The sequence below is a fragment of the Thamnophis elegans genome, chromosome 15 (assembly GCF_009769535.1).
Source record: "Thamnophis elegans isolate rThaEle1 chromosome 15, rThaEle1.pri, whole genome shotgun sequence".
Classification (NCBI taxonomy): Eukaryota; Metazoa; Chordata; class Lepidosauria; order Squamata; family Colubridae; genus Thamnophis; species Thamnophis elegans.
In genome coordinates this window covers 28,040,421-28,056,150 of record NC_045555.1, presented here as the reverse complement: position 1 = coordinate 28,056,150, position 15,730 = coordinate 28,040,421, and the positions used below count along the sequence as shown (strand labels likewise).

The 15,730-nt window shown below is 41.3% G+C and overlaps 1 protein-coding gene across 1 annotated transcript in view; it reads left to right on the top strand.

The window, feature by feature from the left end:
• Window positions 1-15,730, top strand: part of FAM13C (family with sequence similarity 13 member C) — a 55,517-nt gene that overhangs the window by 4,675 nt on the left and 35,112 nt on the right. The window contains exons 2-4 of the mRNA XM_032232315.1: window positions 6,153-6,333; window positions 9,878-9,999; window positions 12,309-12,372. Coding sequence (XP_032088206.1) covers window positions 6,153-6,333; window positions 9,878-9,999; window positions 12,309-12,372 — 367 coding nt within the window. The remainder of the gene's footprint in view (window positions 1-6,152; window positions 6,334-9,877; window positions 10,000-12,308; window positions 12,373-15,730) is intronic.

Here is a 15,730-nt window from a genome sequence, read left to right as displayed (position 1 = left end):
GTTGATGAGTTCCCTTCCCCTCTCGATTTGTGTGTCTGTTGGTTATTTTTAAATGCTTGTATTTGTAGTTTTTGTGTTTCCCTTTCCCCCCTTGGGTTTATGCGCCGCCCTGAGTCCCGCCGGGAATAGGGCGGCATATAAATAAAATGAAACCTAAACCTAAACACATGTTCCAGTTTGGGCAGTTGGTTCTGAAAAGGTTTGCCATCACTGATATAGGGTCCCTTGCTTGGACAGGGGGTTGGACTAGAAGACCTGCAAGGTTCCTTCCAATTCTGTTGGAATGTTCTGTTCTATTGTTCTATACAGAATGCAGTGGAGTATTGGCGGCATATGATAATCCTGTATATATTGCATTGGACAAGGGTTGGGCATTTAAGTCCACTTCTTGTCAATGATATTATAAAATCTCAACATAGTCAGCATAGGGCAGGGACAGCCATACCTGCTGCTGCAGCATTGGCTTCCTGTTTATGTGTCACTACATCTGGATGGCTGATTGTGCAGTTGGCATGATGAGAATCGCTTCCTACTCAGTGATCGAGTTACTCATTTGATAAGCCTTCCCATGCGATAGGGCTGAGGAGCAGATGGGAAGAACGTATTGGGAATGTCTTCAAGGACAGTGGACAGTTTGCTCTGGTTACTGATGACCTATTTTACTCTCCAGAGTCACGCAGCTACGGTAAATGAGATTCTGCCTGCTGGGGCTTCTTCCTGTCCAAGTGTGCCAGAGTATTTGCAAGCTTGAATTGTAGTAACCTTTCCAATATTCCTTTGCTGCCAACCCAAATATTTAGGAATAGTTTGGGCATGGGGTTAGCTGGATGTGAGATTGTGAGAATTCAGGCAGTTGCTCTATAAGGTCAGGAAGTAAAGGTTGAAGACACTTGTTTTTTAAAAGAGAAAATCATGATTCCAGTAAGCTGAGGGATTCATCACAGTATCACCGCTGCTCCGTGTCTATTGAACACGTGTCTAGCTCATCACAATTTCTGTATTGCAAGAACCCTCGTTGCGCAGTGGTTAGAATGCAGCATTGCAGGCTAACTCTGCCCACGGCAAGGAGTTCAATTCTGACTAGCTGATTCATCCTTCCAAGGTCAGTAAAATGAGGACCCAGATTGTTGGGGGCAATATGCTGACTCTGTAAATCACTTAGAGAGGGCTGTAAATCACTGTAAAGTGGTATATGTGTCTAAGTGCTATTGCAAAGTGGCATCTAATACAAGAACTGAGACAGAGAGGATGCAGCCACATAAATTAACAGGAATTATATTAAATTTCAAGGATAAATAAAGAAGTGACTGAGTTTGTAATATGTTGGGTGGAGAGAGAGAGATAAACAAAATTCTGACTACATCCTTTTTATTAAGTGATTTTAGAGAAAGAACAAGAGTCAAGTTCTTACATAAGATGATTTTAAAAATGAGTAATAATTATTGTTTACATTGTAAAACAGCCGGCTTAATTATTACAGAAGGCTGGATGACATCGTCCACTGCAGCCGGGTGGACTACAGCTCTCAAAACCTCTACAGCTGGACCACAACTGGCTGTGAACCAGGAGATTTGAGGAAGCTGGAGACAGCTGGGTTGAAGAAGGTTGAGATGAGCACCATTCACATATTCAGGGCTAAGACATGGAGTTTTGCCTATGATTTATTGAATAAAAAGCCCATTATTGGTGAAGTGTATGCAAGACTATCTATTTTGGTTTGGGTCAAGCTGAGTTTACACAACTCAGTTTGACCCAAACCAAACATAAACAACTTGGTTTGTTTATGCAAACCACTATAGATGATGGCTTGGTAGGGACTAAGTTCAATAGACCAAACTTCCCCAGGAATCATTTAAGGCATTTCTGGAGTTAGTGGGGGTAAGGAGGTAGATGACTTCCAGGTGGCAGCAAAGAAATACATTTCTAACCCTTTGTTACCATCTAGTTGTCCTGTTGGGTTATTGACATGGAGTATAGAGCAAGAACAATAGCACTTAGACTTATATACCATTTCATAGTGTTTTACAGCCCTCTCTATGCAGTTTACAGAGTCAGCATCTTGCCCCCAGCAACTTTGATCATCATTTTACCAACCTAAAAAAGATAGAAAGCTGAGTCAACCTTGAGCTGTTAAGGATTGAACTTCTGGTAGTGAGCAATGAGTTAGCCTGCAACACTGCATTCTAACCACTATGCCACCACAGCTCTAGAGGGTTGAGAAAGGACAGATCTATGCAGAGATACGTCCTCCCGAGCTTGCTGCTAGCTCCTGGATGTTTTGTTACCAAATTAGGTGACATCTTTGACCCCATTGAAGATGTTACCTAGTTTGGCAACGAAACGTTTGGCAACCTTGAGCCTGGTGAGATTTGAACTGCCGAACTGCAGCTAGAAGTCAACTGAAGTAGCCTGCAGTACTGTACTCTAACCACAGTGCCACCATGGCTCTTAAGAGATTATAGGGTAGTAAAAAGGGACTAGCAATAGTCTTAATATGAAATACATTTCTTTGGGCTGATCTACATTTTGGGCCCAACAATATCACAACCCTTTTTTTTTCTAAATATATCTGGAATTGTGAACTTTTTTTAATTATTTTTTTTATTTTTTGAATAGACACAAACAAACAAGACACAACAAACACCATAAAAACATATTCCATTACAAAATATAAAAAGTGTGTCAATTGATTACAAAGAACTTTTGTGCATCCCTTCCACAGTCATCACCTATAATCTATATCAAATTATATATTTTACATCAAATATATTTATATATATTCATCCTTCATATGACTATAGTTGTTTTAACATCACTTTATAACAAACATTCCAAAATTCAAAGCAAAACCACATAATGGCATTCCATTGTCTATTTTCAATATCATCCAACAACATTATATCTTTGTGAAACGTTCTAAATAAAAATTAATTATGTTTGATAACAAAGTTTCTAAACCTCCTTTCTTAATCACTGTTTACAATTTATATCCAATTTCAATATTATAGGCTTTCATACATAACTAAGTTTCTAAACTTCCTTTCATAGTCACTATTTAAAATTTTATACCAAATTTTCTCTTGTCAAACCAATACATATGTATACATTATATCATTATCAATTATCTATCTAGCTATATCCATTATCACTTCATTTTTAACATAATGCTCTAATTTTAACTATTTAGCTAGTATTTTGTTAATAGTTTTCATGTCTCAACCTGTGTCTTTCCAGTAGTAGTAGAGTCTTATTTCTTTTGTCTTATGTGGGACTAATCTTCTGGTTATTTTCTTAATCAACTTTGTGTGGACTTCTCTTCGCACCTTGTTGCTTGTTGCATGTCTTATAAATTCTTGAAACCCTCCATCAGCTTCTTTAATCATCTTATCTTTGGTTATCAGTAGTGCTTTTGTCAAAGTTCCTCTCCTTAAATCCATCAATACTTCTCTTTTTTCTCCTTCTATACTTTGAAATCTGGGGTAGAGATCCTTTCCATCTCTCTTCCCTTTCCATGTTCCATTCTTTCCATTTCCAACCATGCACAGATCACTGTCAATATCCACAGTTATCTTGCCTCTTTGTTCATTTTTCCCTTGGGTTTTTGAGACTCTAACCTCCACTTTTTCCATTAGCTGGCTATCTTCAATTTCATCAAATTTTGTATATTACCATCTATATTTTCCAATTTCTTCTCAATTCTCTGTGGTGTTTCTAATAATTTTTGAATTTCAAACATAATCTGTTGTAATGTTATGGTTTCTTCTTGGTATTGTGTCATTGTCCAATTTATAAACACTGTCCCTCTAGTTGGAAAACAAAGCTTTGTTTTTCACGTCTCTCTCACTGCCAAAGAGACATCCAAAGGGCACCTGCATGAACAACCCATCTTATCTCTTTGCAAGCTAAAATCTTTGAAGTGCAAGGTCAAAATGATCAAAGAAAAGAGAGAGAGAAATATTTCCAGAACTCAGCCTCCAACCTCCAAGTGGCAGTGTAACTTCTTTTCTCTCTGATGTTACTGCTCTCTTTATATTCCTTTTATATCCTCTTTATATTCCAAGCTTAAAAGAAACAAGCTCTTAAATAGAACAAAATAAAAAGAAAAAAAACCCCATCCAAGCCAGTATTGTGAAAATTAAAAAAAAAGATTTAATCCATAGGTAAAAAAAAGTAGTAGAAGAAAAGCCAATACTTTCACTTTAAAAAGTAGGAAATGTTTGCAAAACTTTCATCCATAGAAGACAATTTAAAAAAGGATAACACACTGTCCAAAATAGCTTAAATTCGCCACTTATTTTCTTTTCTTTACAAATTTGATTTGGTTTTAATCTTTTTTGGGTAGTCTCTTGTAAAAATAAAATTTCCTCACCAGATGGACACACTTTCTCTTTCTGCTTTCCTCTGGTTGCGGAGCTGCCCTGACTTCAGCAGCTTGGGGCTGCGCTTCTATCGCTGGCTAGAAGAGATTCTCTTGGATCAATCAGGGACTTTGCGATGTCCTTGAGATCAGCAAGATGTACTCTTCCCTGTCACCATCTCTTCAGGACGGTTCCATCTGGACCACCCAGCAGTAAAAGTATCTGCTGCGATCTTGGAGCTCCGAGATCGCATGTCCGTATCGTTGCGACATCAGCTTCTTTCTCCTGAAATTGTGAACTTGATGCAGTCATGAACAATTCTGATCCATAAACTCACTCACCCTACCTACCTACCTACCTACCTACCTACCTACCTACCTACCTACCTTTCTACCTACCTACCTACCTACCTACCTACTTACCTACCTACCTACCTACGGCTGGCTGTCTGTCTGTCTGTCTGTCTGTCTGTCTGTCTATCTATCTATCTATCTATCTATCTATCTATCTATCTATCTATCTATCTAGAATCTATCTATCTACCTACCTATTGTCTGTCTGTCTATCTACCTACCTACCTACCTACCTACCTACCTACCTACCTACCTATCTATCTAGAATCTACCTATCTATCTAGAATCTACCTACCTATCATCTGTCTGTCTGTCTGTCTGTCTATCAATTATCTGTCTATCTATCTATCTATCTATCTATCTATCTATCTATCTATCTATCTATCTATCTACCTACCTACCTACCTACCTATCTACCTATCCACTCCATCCATCCATCCATCCATCCATCCATCCATCCATCCATCCATCCATCCATCCATCCATCCATCCATCTATCTATCTATCTATCTATCTATCTATCTATCTATCTATCTATCTATCTTAGAATCTACCTAGCTACCTATTGTCTGTCTCTGTCTGTCTGTCTGTCTCTGTCTGTCTGTCTGTCTGTCTGTCTGTCTGTCTGTCTCTCTCTCTCTCTTTACGTACCTACCTACCTACCTACCTACTTACCTACCCACCCACCATCCATCCATCCATCCATCCATCCATTCAGCAATTCCCCAACACAAAATGGATTGAAATCTTGTTCAAAGGGAGATGAACCTGACAAATGGGGTCAGGAATGGGATGACATTCCCAAGGCATGGAGCTGTGGAGCCTTGGTGGTTAGAATGCAGTATTGCAGGCTATCTCCGCCTATAGCTTGGAGTTCGATCCTGACTGGCTTAAGGTTGACTCAGCCTTCCATCCTTCTGAGGTGGGTAAAACAAGGACCCAGATTGTTGAGGGCAATATGCTGACTCTGTAAACTGCTCAAAGAGGGTTGTAAAGCACCATGAGGAAGTTGATAAAACAAAGTGCTATAGTGCTGTTGGAAGGATGAGCTCATTCAGGCTGAGCGCCAGGCTGGAGAGTGAAATCATTCTGTTTTCCAAAACCACATACATACAACAGCAAACCCTGGGGAATTTTTTTTATCTGGCAAACTTGAATCTGTGGGCTGTAGTAGTTAATTCTTGAAGTCTGGGATTAAGGGGTGGATTTCTTACCGTATATGTAAAAATGATGGTATATAAAGACATTCTATTGTGGTTTGGTGATTTTGATGGGAAGATCTGCTTAGGAGAAAGGAAAAGGGAAATTCGTATTTTTCAGATAAGCTTGGTGATTGATGTGTTGCTTTGAGCACTACCATTTTGCTCCCTGTTTTACTGGCTTAAAATTCTTTAGAGTGCTTTTTAAGATGTGCTTTTATTGATTTTTTTTTCTCCCCCAGAGATGAAAACAAGGAAAACTACCCAGACAAATCTGTAGTCCTAGAGGAAAGTCAGGCAGTGTTTCAAGACACGCTGACCCCCTGCGATGGCACTCTAAGAGTGGGCATGGGGAACTTAAAATCCAGAAAGCCCACATCCATTCCAAAAACAGAAAATGGGAAAACCCGTGAAGAAAATCAGGTAATTTGCTTGCAGGTCTTTGCTGCAATTTTGTCAGTAATAAAAGACAATTTTATTGTCTTTTATTGGATTTTATTTTTTATTTCAAAGATTGGCTGGTGTCCTCTGGCATAGGGGCGGGGAGTGGGCACTGTGCAATAAATGCAGCTGAAAAGGTTGAAAAAAACCCTGAAAATAAAGACAATGTAACCTTCAAGTATTCCAGATCAATTGGGATGAGATGGGAACATTAAACACACACACACACACACACACACACACACACACAGACACACACTAAGACTATACGACTTTTGTAGACATTTTGTCCCTGGACAGGTTGGACATTGACTTGCATATGGGTGGACATTTTTGGTGGAAGATCCTGAGCAGAGATTCTGTGTGTGTGTGTGTGTGTGTGTGTTTGCTAAAACCAGCTTGGCAAAAAAGATGCCATGAGATGCTGATTTCTTTCTGTACCAAGTGTTTGCTCTTAATGTGGCCATATGTAGTTTTTAAACCTTTCTTGCTTTTTAAAGTTGAATCACTGCTGTTATGATTCAAGGAGCTTCAGAGGTGGGTTCCTACCATTTCGGCCCGTTTCGGCCTGTTTTGGGAGAATAGGTATTAACTCTGCCGGACACATGACCGTACCGGTTCAGTCCTGGGGGTTCCACCACAAATGCGCACACAACAAAAGCGCGCCTGACTAAACTGCGGTGTCTAAAGCGCGGTGACAAAACCGCGTGACAAATGAGCGACTAATTAGCCCTAAAGCGCGCCGACAAAAGTACGCCGACAGAAGCGCGCTGTAACGCAACCCTAAACCTAACCCTAAACCTAACCCTAAACCTAACCCTAAACCTAACCCTAAACCTAACCCTAAACCTAATCCTAAACCTAACTGTAAATCTTACCTTAAATTAAATCGTGCTTCTGTCGGCGCGCTGTTGTCGGCGCGCTGTTGTCAGCGCGCTTTTGACATCGCGGTTTTAGCGCCGCGGTGTTGTCGGCGCGCTTATGACGTTCGCGCTTTTGACGGGTCACGGTCCTGGGCACTGCCATCTTTATTTTCTCTTCTGCACATGCACAGAACACTCTTCATTGAAAAAATGTAATCCCCCCCCTTTTTAATGGTGTGCGCATGACAGTCCCAGAGAGTTCCCAGAAATGGGCCATTTTTCGCAAAAATGGAGGTATTTTTGCCTTCCCACAACCTCCAGAAGCACTCTGCAGGCTTCAGCAGGGCTGTGGGAAGGCAAAAATACCTTTGTTTTTGCCAAAAACAGCCCATTTTCCACCCATTTTTGCAAAAAGGGTCCTTTTTGCCTTCCCCCAGCTCTGAAGTCTGCAGAGTGTTCCTGGGGGCCGGGGAGGATAAAAACTTTTTTTTTCTTATTGGGTAATTTGAAGGCGCTACCTTAGCTCCTCCCCCATTCCCTGTCAAAACTTTTCACCACTGTTTCGGTGGGCATGGCTTGGTGAGGGGTAAATGTGACTGAGTGTGCGTGAGTGATGTCAAGTTGGCCATGCCCACTCTGTCACATGCCCCCATCTAGGCACGCCCACCAAACCGGTAGTAAATTTTTTTTGAAACCCACCTCTGAGGAGCTTGTTGTCTTTCGTTAGTCAAGTGAAGGAGAGAGACTGATGACAGCTAATCTTCCTTAGCCTTCCCTACTGTGCAATACAAAATGACATTTCCAACTGTTACGGGCTGAGCTGAACTTTCCAGCAGTTGTCCTCCCATCAGTATCTCTGAAATTTTTGCAATCATCAGAAGCAGCCCTCTAGAAGTCAGGAATGGGGAGTTTTGCTGCAGTGGTGCGTGATACAATCTCTTGTGTACTGGGAGGATTCGACTTCTTTCAGTTCAACCTTGGCACTAAAACTGATGTTAAGATGTTCTAGCTTGGGGGGTGTCAAACTCATGGCCTGCAGGCTGGATCCAGCCTGTGGGGATAGATGATGGCCCACGGGGTTGCCCTGGAAACAGCGAAGAACCAGCCCTCAGTGCCTTTGCCAGTGAAAACCAAGAGGGCCACATGCGGCCCTCCCAGACTCCATTTTCGTGTCGGCCTCAGGCAGCCATCTGCCAGTGGAAACAGAGCTCCATTTTCACTGGCAGAGGGCTGCAGGAGCCATGGTGGCTGAAAATGGAACCTGGGAGCCTTTTTTTGCTGGCAGAGGACTTAGGCTACCACAAGTGTCCCCCTGACATGAGGGACATCAACCTGGCCATGCCTCCCTGGCAGTGGTGAAATTCAAATTGTTTTACTGCTGGTTTTGTGGGCGTGGCTTGGTGGGCATGGTGTAGCTTGGTGGGCATGGCCTGGTGGGTGTGGCAGGGGAAGGATACTGCAAAATCTCCATTCCCACCCCACTCTGTGACCAGCCAGAGGTGGCATTTGCCGGTTCTCTGAACTACTCAAAATTTCTCCATAACCTGTCAGAATCTGCTAGATTTCATCCCTGCTCCATGGCCGCCACGCCCAGCCCTGATGCGGCCCTCAATGAAATTGAGTTTGACACACTTGTTCTAGGCAGATGGATCAAAGAGCTCTTTCTAAAGCACAGCATTCTGAGGGGAAAAACTGTCGAAACCCCCCCGAATATAGTACTGAGAGAAGCATATACTTTCTTCAAAGTCTCAGGCTTCATGTAAAAAAAAAAAAATGACACCCATATGGCCATGAAGAGATATTTGCAAGTGTGTAGGCAAGGCGAACCGAAATATCTTAAGTTAGACAGAGGAGGGAAAAAAACAAGCAATTCCCATTGCTGAATGCCAGCATCATGGATGTTCTGCATCCCTCAGGTTTTTTTGATTGATGGGATGAATAATGTGGACGGCTTCAAAAAAAGACCTGAGCAAATTTGGGGAAACAATCTTCTACCTAATGTCTGCAAAGGTTCTGAGGAGCTTGTTGAGGAACAAAGAGAGCCCTTGCGTTGTATGCAAGAATGCACTGACAGGGTCCCACACATCCCATCACCATGTTGTCATCTTCATATTTGTACAGGTAGTCCTCGACTTACAACTGCAATTGAGCCCAAAATTTCTGCTGCTAAGCAAGATGGTTGTTAAGTGAGTTTTGCCCCATTTTGCAATTTTTCTTGCCGTGGTTGTTAAGGGATCACCACAGTTGTTAAATGAGTAACGCCATTGTTCAGTGAATCGCTTCCGCATTGACCCTACATGTCAGAAGGTCACAAAAGGTGATCACATGACCCAAGGACACTGTAACCGTCATAAATATGAGTCAGTTGCCAAGTGCCTGAATTTTGATCATTTGACTATAGGGGCGCTGCAATGTTTGGGTGAAAAACAGTCATGTCACTTTTTTCAGTGCCGTTAGAGCTTTGAACAGTCACTAAACCAATTGTTGTAAGTGTAGGACTTCCTGCCCTAAGCAGCAGAAGATGAATTTTTGACTTCTCTCTTCTTTCTTTTCCTACCCCTCCCCATTTCATTTCACCCCCTCTCCTAAAATAGATGGTCAACCTCAGTCTGGCTCCCAATTCCAACCCTATAGTTTTATTTTGCTCCTTCTTCTTTCAACAGGAGATGGGAAATGCAGGGTCTTGGCTCTCAGAGTGCCAGAAGAAAACAACGACATCAGCGACTGAATATGCTGAGAATGTCACACTCAGATACCAGGAAACAGCTCTCAAGTTTCAACCCAGGTATTCCTTTTGGCGTAAATGAGTCCGGGTGGCTTCTGGAGACAAGAAACAGGGCCAGTTTCCAGAATTCTTTCCAATGTCATATTTCTGTGTGGAAACCTACCAAGAACATCATCTCATCTGGTGCCCAGGTAAAACTGAGAAAACAGGAAAGGGTGGGGGAGATAGATAGATAGATAGATAGATAGATAGATAGATAGATAGATAGATAGATAGATAGATAGATAGATAGATAGTCAAGCACGCCTCCTTCAGCAACCAAGAAAGAAACCTCTCACTCCAATGTTTGTGGAATTAAAAGAACTTTTACTGGTTATGAAAAGATAGCAGCAAAGTAAAGCAAAGTCTGAGGCAGAAATGCGCAAAATCATACATATCAAACATTTGCCCAGCCCCCTCCCCCCAACAACCCCTATCCCATTGCCCAATCTGCAAATCCTTTAGTTGTCATGTGGGTTGCATCTCCAAGTAGCATCATCAGGTTGGTATGCAGGACGGTTGGCCTTGACCAGATCCAAACAGTGGCCATCAGCATGCGCAGAAGATGGTGAGAACTAAACTCCCTTTTTAACTATCACTCCTGTCCCAATTATTCCCCACCCAAATACCATGCCCCCCTCCCCGTTTCCATAACAGCCAAAAGCAAGCAAGCGAAGCCGAGGCTGACAGATAGCTAGCTAGCTAGCTAGCTAATGATAGATGATTGATGATAAATGATAGATAGATGATAATGATAGATGATTGATGATAAATAGATGTAATAGATGATAGGTGATGTATAATAGATATACATGATAGATATCTTTGTCTCAGATTGCTTTGGTGTAGGGGGGGTCAGAACACCTATCTATCTATCTATCTATCTATCTATCTATCTATCTATCTATCTATCTAATCTAATCTATCTATCATCTATCATCTATCATCTATCATCTATCTATCATTACCTATCTACCAATCTATCTGATCTATCTATCTATCTATTATCTATCTATCTATCTATCTATCTATCTATCTATCTATATTTAATCTATCATATATCTATCATTCATCTATTTATCTTTATCTATCTATCATCTATCTATCTATCTATCTATCTATCTATCTATCTATCTATCTATCTATCTATCATATCATCTATCATCTATCTATCATCTATCATTAGCTATCATCTATCATTATCTAGCTATTATCTATCATCTATCATCTATCTAACACACAGACTAGACGTTGGCAGCAATCCAGCACAGACTAACCTTGGCAGCAATCCAGCCTGCCAAGATAGCCACGAGAGTTCTCCAGCTCTAGTAAATACATTGATTCCTGCAACGAGCGTGTGGAATGTCATTCCTTTTATAGTCTTGAGAGGAGCCTAATTACCACCAGCTGAGTTCAATTATCTCCTGTAACTACCTAACTGTTCTTTACGCCTATTAGCCCTCCATTGCTGGGCATCCAGGACCAACTCCCTTGTCTCCTCCCCACTGCTCCAAGGCTCAGGTGCCTCCTGGTGGCCAACCAGCCTCTATGCGCCCTGCTCAGAGTTGGAACCCTATCCAGGGTCCTGCACATCCTCCAGAGCCGACTCATAGGGCCCCTCACTGTCGGAGTCTGGTGGCAGCTCCAACAGCTCCTGCTGGGCCACAACAGGTAGGTAGGTAAGTAGGTAGGTAGGTAGGTAGGTATAGATAGATAGATAGATGATAGATAGATAGATAGATAGATAGATAGATAGATAGATAGATAGATAGATATAGATAGAAAGAAATAGAGATCAGATGAGGTGAAGTTCTTGGTAGGTTTTCACACAAAAATATGAAAGCTGGAAAAGAAAGAAGCATGGACTCTAATTCATGATAGATAATGAGGATTAAGAAATCACAAAGCAGATCGGGTGGTCAAATTTTAGCTGGTGGAGGCGTCTAATCCAAAGTGCAGTTTTTAGTTTTCATTTGGTGTTCACTGAAACATTGATGTTCACAAACCTTGCATTTCTTTTGGAAAGTATTGGCCTACTGCTTTTAATTAAGGGAAACATCTCCCTACCTCATTCTTAAGTTCCTATATGACATTACTATAGAGTAAGAGCTTTGTTAAGATTAGACTAATAACATACAGTATAATTACAGTGAACACATTTCTATAAACTTTATTGAGATTGTTTTGTATAGATCCCTCTGTCTCCTACTTCTGCTTTTAATGAGTTAATGCAAAAATCCAGAAATAGGTTCATTTGATGGTGTTTCACTCCAGTGATGCTGGGGAGCTGAAGGGTCTGTGATTCTGTTTCTCCACATCCCATTTTGCAGGACAGATCAAAGTGCATTCATTTCATCAAATGATGCTGCTGAGCACCTGCAAAGGCTCACTGAGGTAAGTCCATCAGAAGCCCAAAGATGCTTGGCCTAAGATGGTATCAGCATCTTCTTTCAGCTAATAAGAGGAACGAAAGAGGGAATGATCTTCCTGGGCTGGGATTCTGTCCAAGATAGCGGGACACAAATGACGATGATGTTCGTCAGTCTTTCTGAAGTGTGGACTTCAACTCCCAGAATTCCCCAGCCAGCTGTGCATACCACTCATGTATGTGGCACAGTCATGCTGCTATAGTTATTGGGGTTTTATGATTTTATGATATTATTTGCTAACGTCATATTGTATGTACTGTGTAATGTATTATAGATCACTTTTCTTTTTTCTCCAGAATTTTATTTTATTTTTTGTTCTCTTGCATATCATTTTAACTATGCATTCACATAATTGTTTTTCTTCTTTACATTTATCATTCTTATACATTTATTATTTTATTTAATAGGTTATGATATAGAGTTTGGGTTGCTTTATTTACCATCCCTTCTGCCTGTTGTAATACCACCTTGTTTTCCCTTTCTTTTCTCTCTCCCACCCTTCTCTACTTTCTTCCTTCCTCCACTCCTTCCCCTTCCTTCTTCCCTTCCCTTTCTCCTACTCTTCCTCTTCCCCTTCCTACCCTTTCTCCTTCTCTTCCTCTCCCTTCCATCCTCCTCTCCTCACCTCTTCTTTTCCCCATCTTCCTTTCATTCTCTCCTCCTCTCATAGATCACTTTTCTAAGCTGCTCATTCCCCTCTCCTAAAGTGACATAAAAGCACTTGTAGAAGAAAGTAAGTAATTACTGGTAGGAAGCAGACAGAGACCTTAAACCTTTAGTTGAGTTTCTTCTAGTTAAAAAAGCTAAAATTGGGCAAATCAAAAATCTGTAAGCCAAAATGCTGGTTTGTTACACATGTCTCATGCTGAATAATAGAGGAATCTGTAAAACTAATAGACAAATAAGCAAAAGCTTTTTTTTTCAGATTGTACTGAGTCAAAAATATCAGAAATATAGTTTTAGATAAATATAAGACATGATGAATGCAAATGCTGTCATAACAGTCTGGAAAAGGTAGATGGGTTGACTTTTGTGCAATTGGGCAAGGTTGTATCGTGGTTTGACTATCTCTGGGTGCCAAATTGATGGTCCCCTTTTTGGGGTGTGTATTTGTGTGTTGTATAAATCATGTACTTGACTAAGCTGCCTAATTCATGAGTTTCTAGCTTGACCATAGATGGGTTTTCATTTTGTTCTGAATATTGAATATTGAAATGCTTTTGAAGACTGAAATGTTTTCAGCCTCTTAAGATATTATGGGATGCCTAAGGAATGTTTTGTGAATTTTAGAGAAGGGCGAAAGGATGTGCAAAACTGGAAGAGATGATTATCAGCCTTTCTGGCTGACAGAACAGCAAGATAAATGTGGAAAATTGTTTTCCAAGAAAGATTTTTTTCCTGCCTTAATTGAATAGGAAAGAACCAACTGAAGATCATTGAGGAAATATCTCAGTGGAGACAATAAATGATATGTATTGGCTCACTAAGCTTATAAAAATATATCTACAGGGTTTTGTGGGAAACACACATTGTATAATAAAAATTCTATTGTGATAAAATTTGCTGTTCATGACAGCAAAGATAAATGAGTTTAGATTACGAGGGCTGCAGATTGAATGTTCCCTTTGGATAAACCCTCCTTCTTTGCTCCTCTCCAAACTCTTCCCCATGACGCTGCAAATATTCTTCTTGAACTTAGGGCTTGAGAAGAAAATCCACTGTATGTCCCATGGTAACTTTAGGACTGTGCCAAGGAAAACAAAAACGTTCTGCATTTTGCATGAACTGTGAGGTTATTTGCCTGTACTTGTTTTGTAGACTTCGTTCAAATGGTGGACAACTACATGAAAACACCCAAGTAGATTTATAACTGCTGAAAGGGAAATGGTTCTTAAGTGATTGAAATTTTGGAGGGGGCATCAACGATCAAGCCCATGTCTCTTGACTTAAAAAGTGGAAGCCATGCGAGAAATTGGGAGTCAAGAGTACAGATTTATTTTATGTTAGTTTTCTACCAGAATCTGAACTATTCACGGTCAAGGCAAATGAGCAGTAGATAAGAGTTAATGGAATTAACTAGGGGTAGGATTCAAAAATTTTAGCAATTAGTTCTCTGCCTGGTTGCTGGGTGGGCGTGGTGATGATGGGCATGGCCTACTTGGCCTCCTGCACCACAGCGGGTGGGGGAAAGGGCGTTTTCACCCTCCCCGTGCTTTGGAAGCTTTCCTCGAGCCTCTGGAAGGGCAAAAATGACACCCCCTGGGCTCCGGAGGCCAGAAATGAGCCCATTTCCTGACTTTCAGAACTTCCGGGAGGGCCATCTTTTGCCCTCCCAGAGCCTCTGTGTGGTGGGCCCTGCACTTACCTGGCATCCAAAATGGACCGCATGGAAACTCCTGGGGCTGGCAGAGCAGGGTGGGCAGGGCTAGCCAGTCCTTGCAACTACCAGTTCAACGAACTAGATGTCAAATTAGCATCCGGTAAACCTGAACCAGTCCAAGCCTTCTGAATCCCACCCCTGGAATTAACTGTGCTGGACTCTTGAAGGTGCAAAAGAACTCAAGACTAATGATGCGTTTGACCCCTCCTTCAGGCTAAGCCTGGTCTCTCCTACAGAAGTTTTTGATATTTTTCTTGAAACAAACTCTGAGAATCTTAGACTGATTGCATCTAACTCTGAGGACTTTCTATGCTTGGCTAGGTAGAACTATGAAATAAAGACACATAAAGGCCATGTGGCCTGTGAATAAGATTCTGATGATTTCCCTTGAGAGCTCCAGAATATTCTGCAGTTAAAAATCCCTTTCTTCATATTTATTATATCCACATGTCATACTCATTTTCTCCTTACTGAAGAGGGAGGGTGTTTGAGCCAGGATGGGACTCCTCATGATACAACATCCTTTTAAATCTATTCTATCAAATAATTCAGAATTGACTCTAAAAGTAGCATAAGATGCTACAGAGGGGTGGGTTCTGGCAGAGACTACTGCCAGTTTGCTCAGGGGTGTGCCATGCACGCACGGACGCTTGATGCACAATGTGTGCGCGTGCGTACAACTAAAATTGTTCTGTGCATGCACAGAAGCAAAAAACAACTGGGGTTAGGGTTAGGGCTTGGCATTTTTGTCTACCTATTGAGTCCTTTACATGCCAAGGACCTGGGATAAGCAGATCTGGATGTTTGATGGTGTTACAGATATTGTTGCAGATTGGAAGCAGTTCCAAGTAAAGCTGCCTTCTGCAATTGACTGATGGCAAATTTGTCAATGCCCATGGCATTCAAGTGGTGCTCCAATTGTTTTGGGACTCCACCCAAGGTG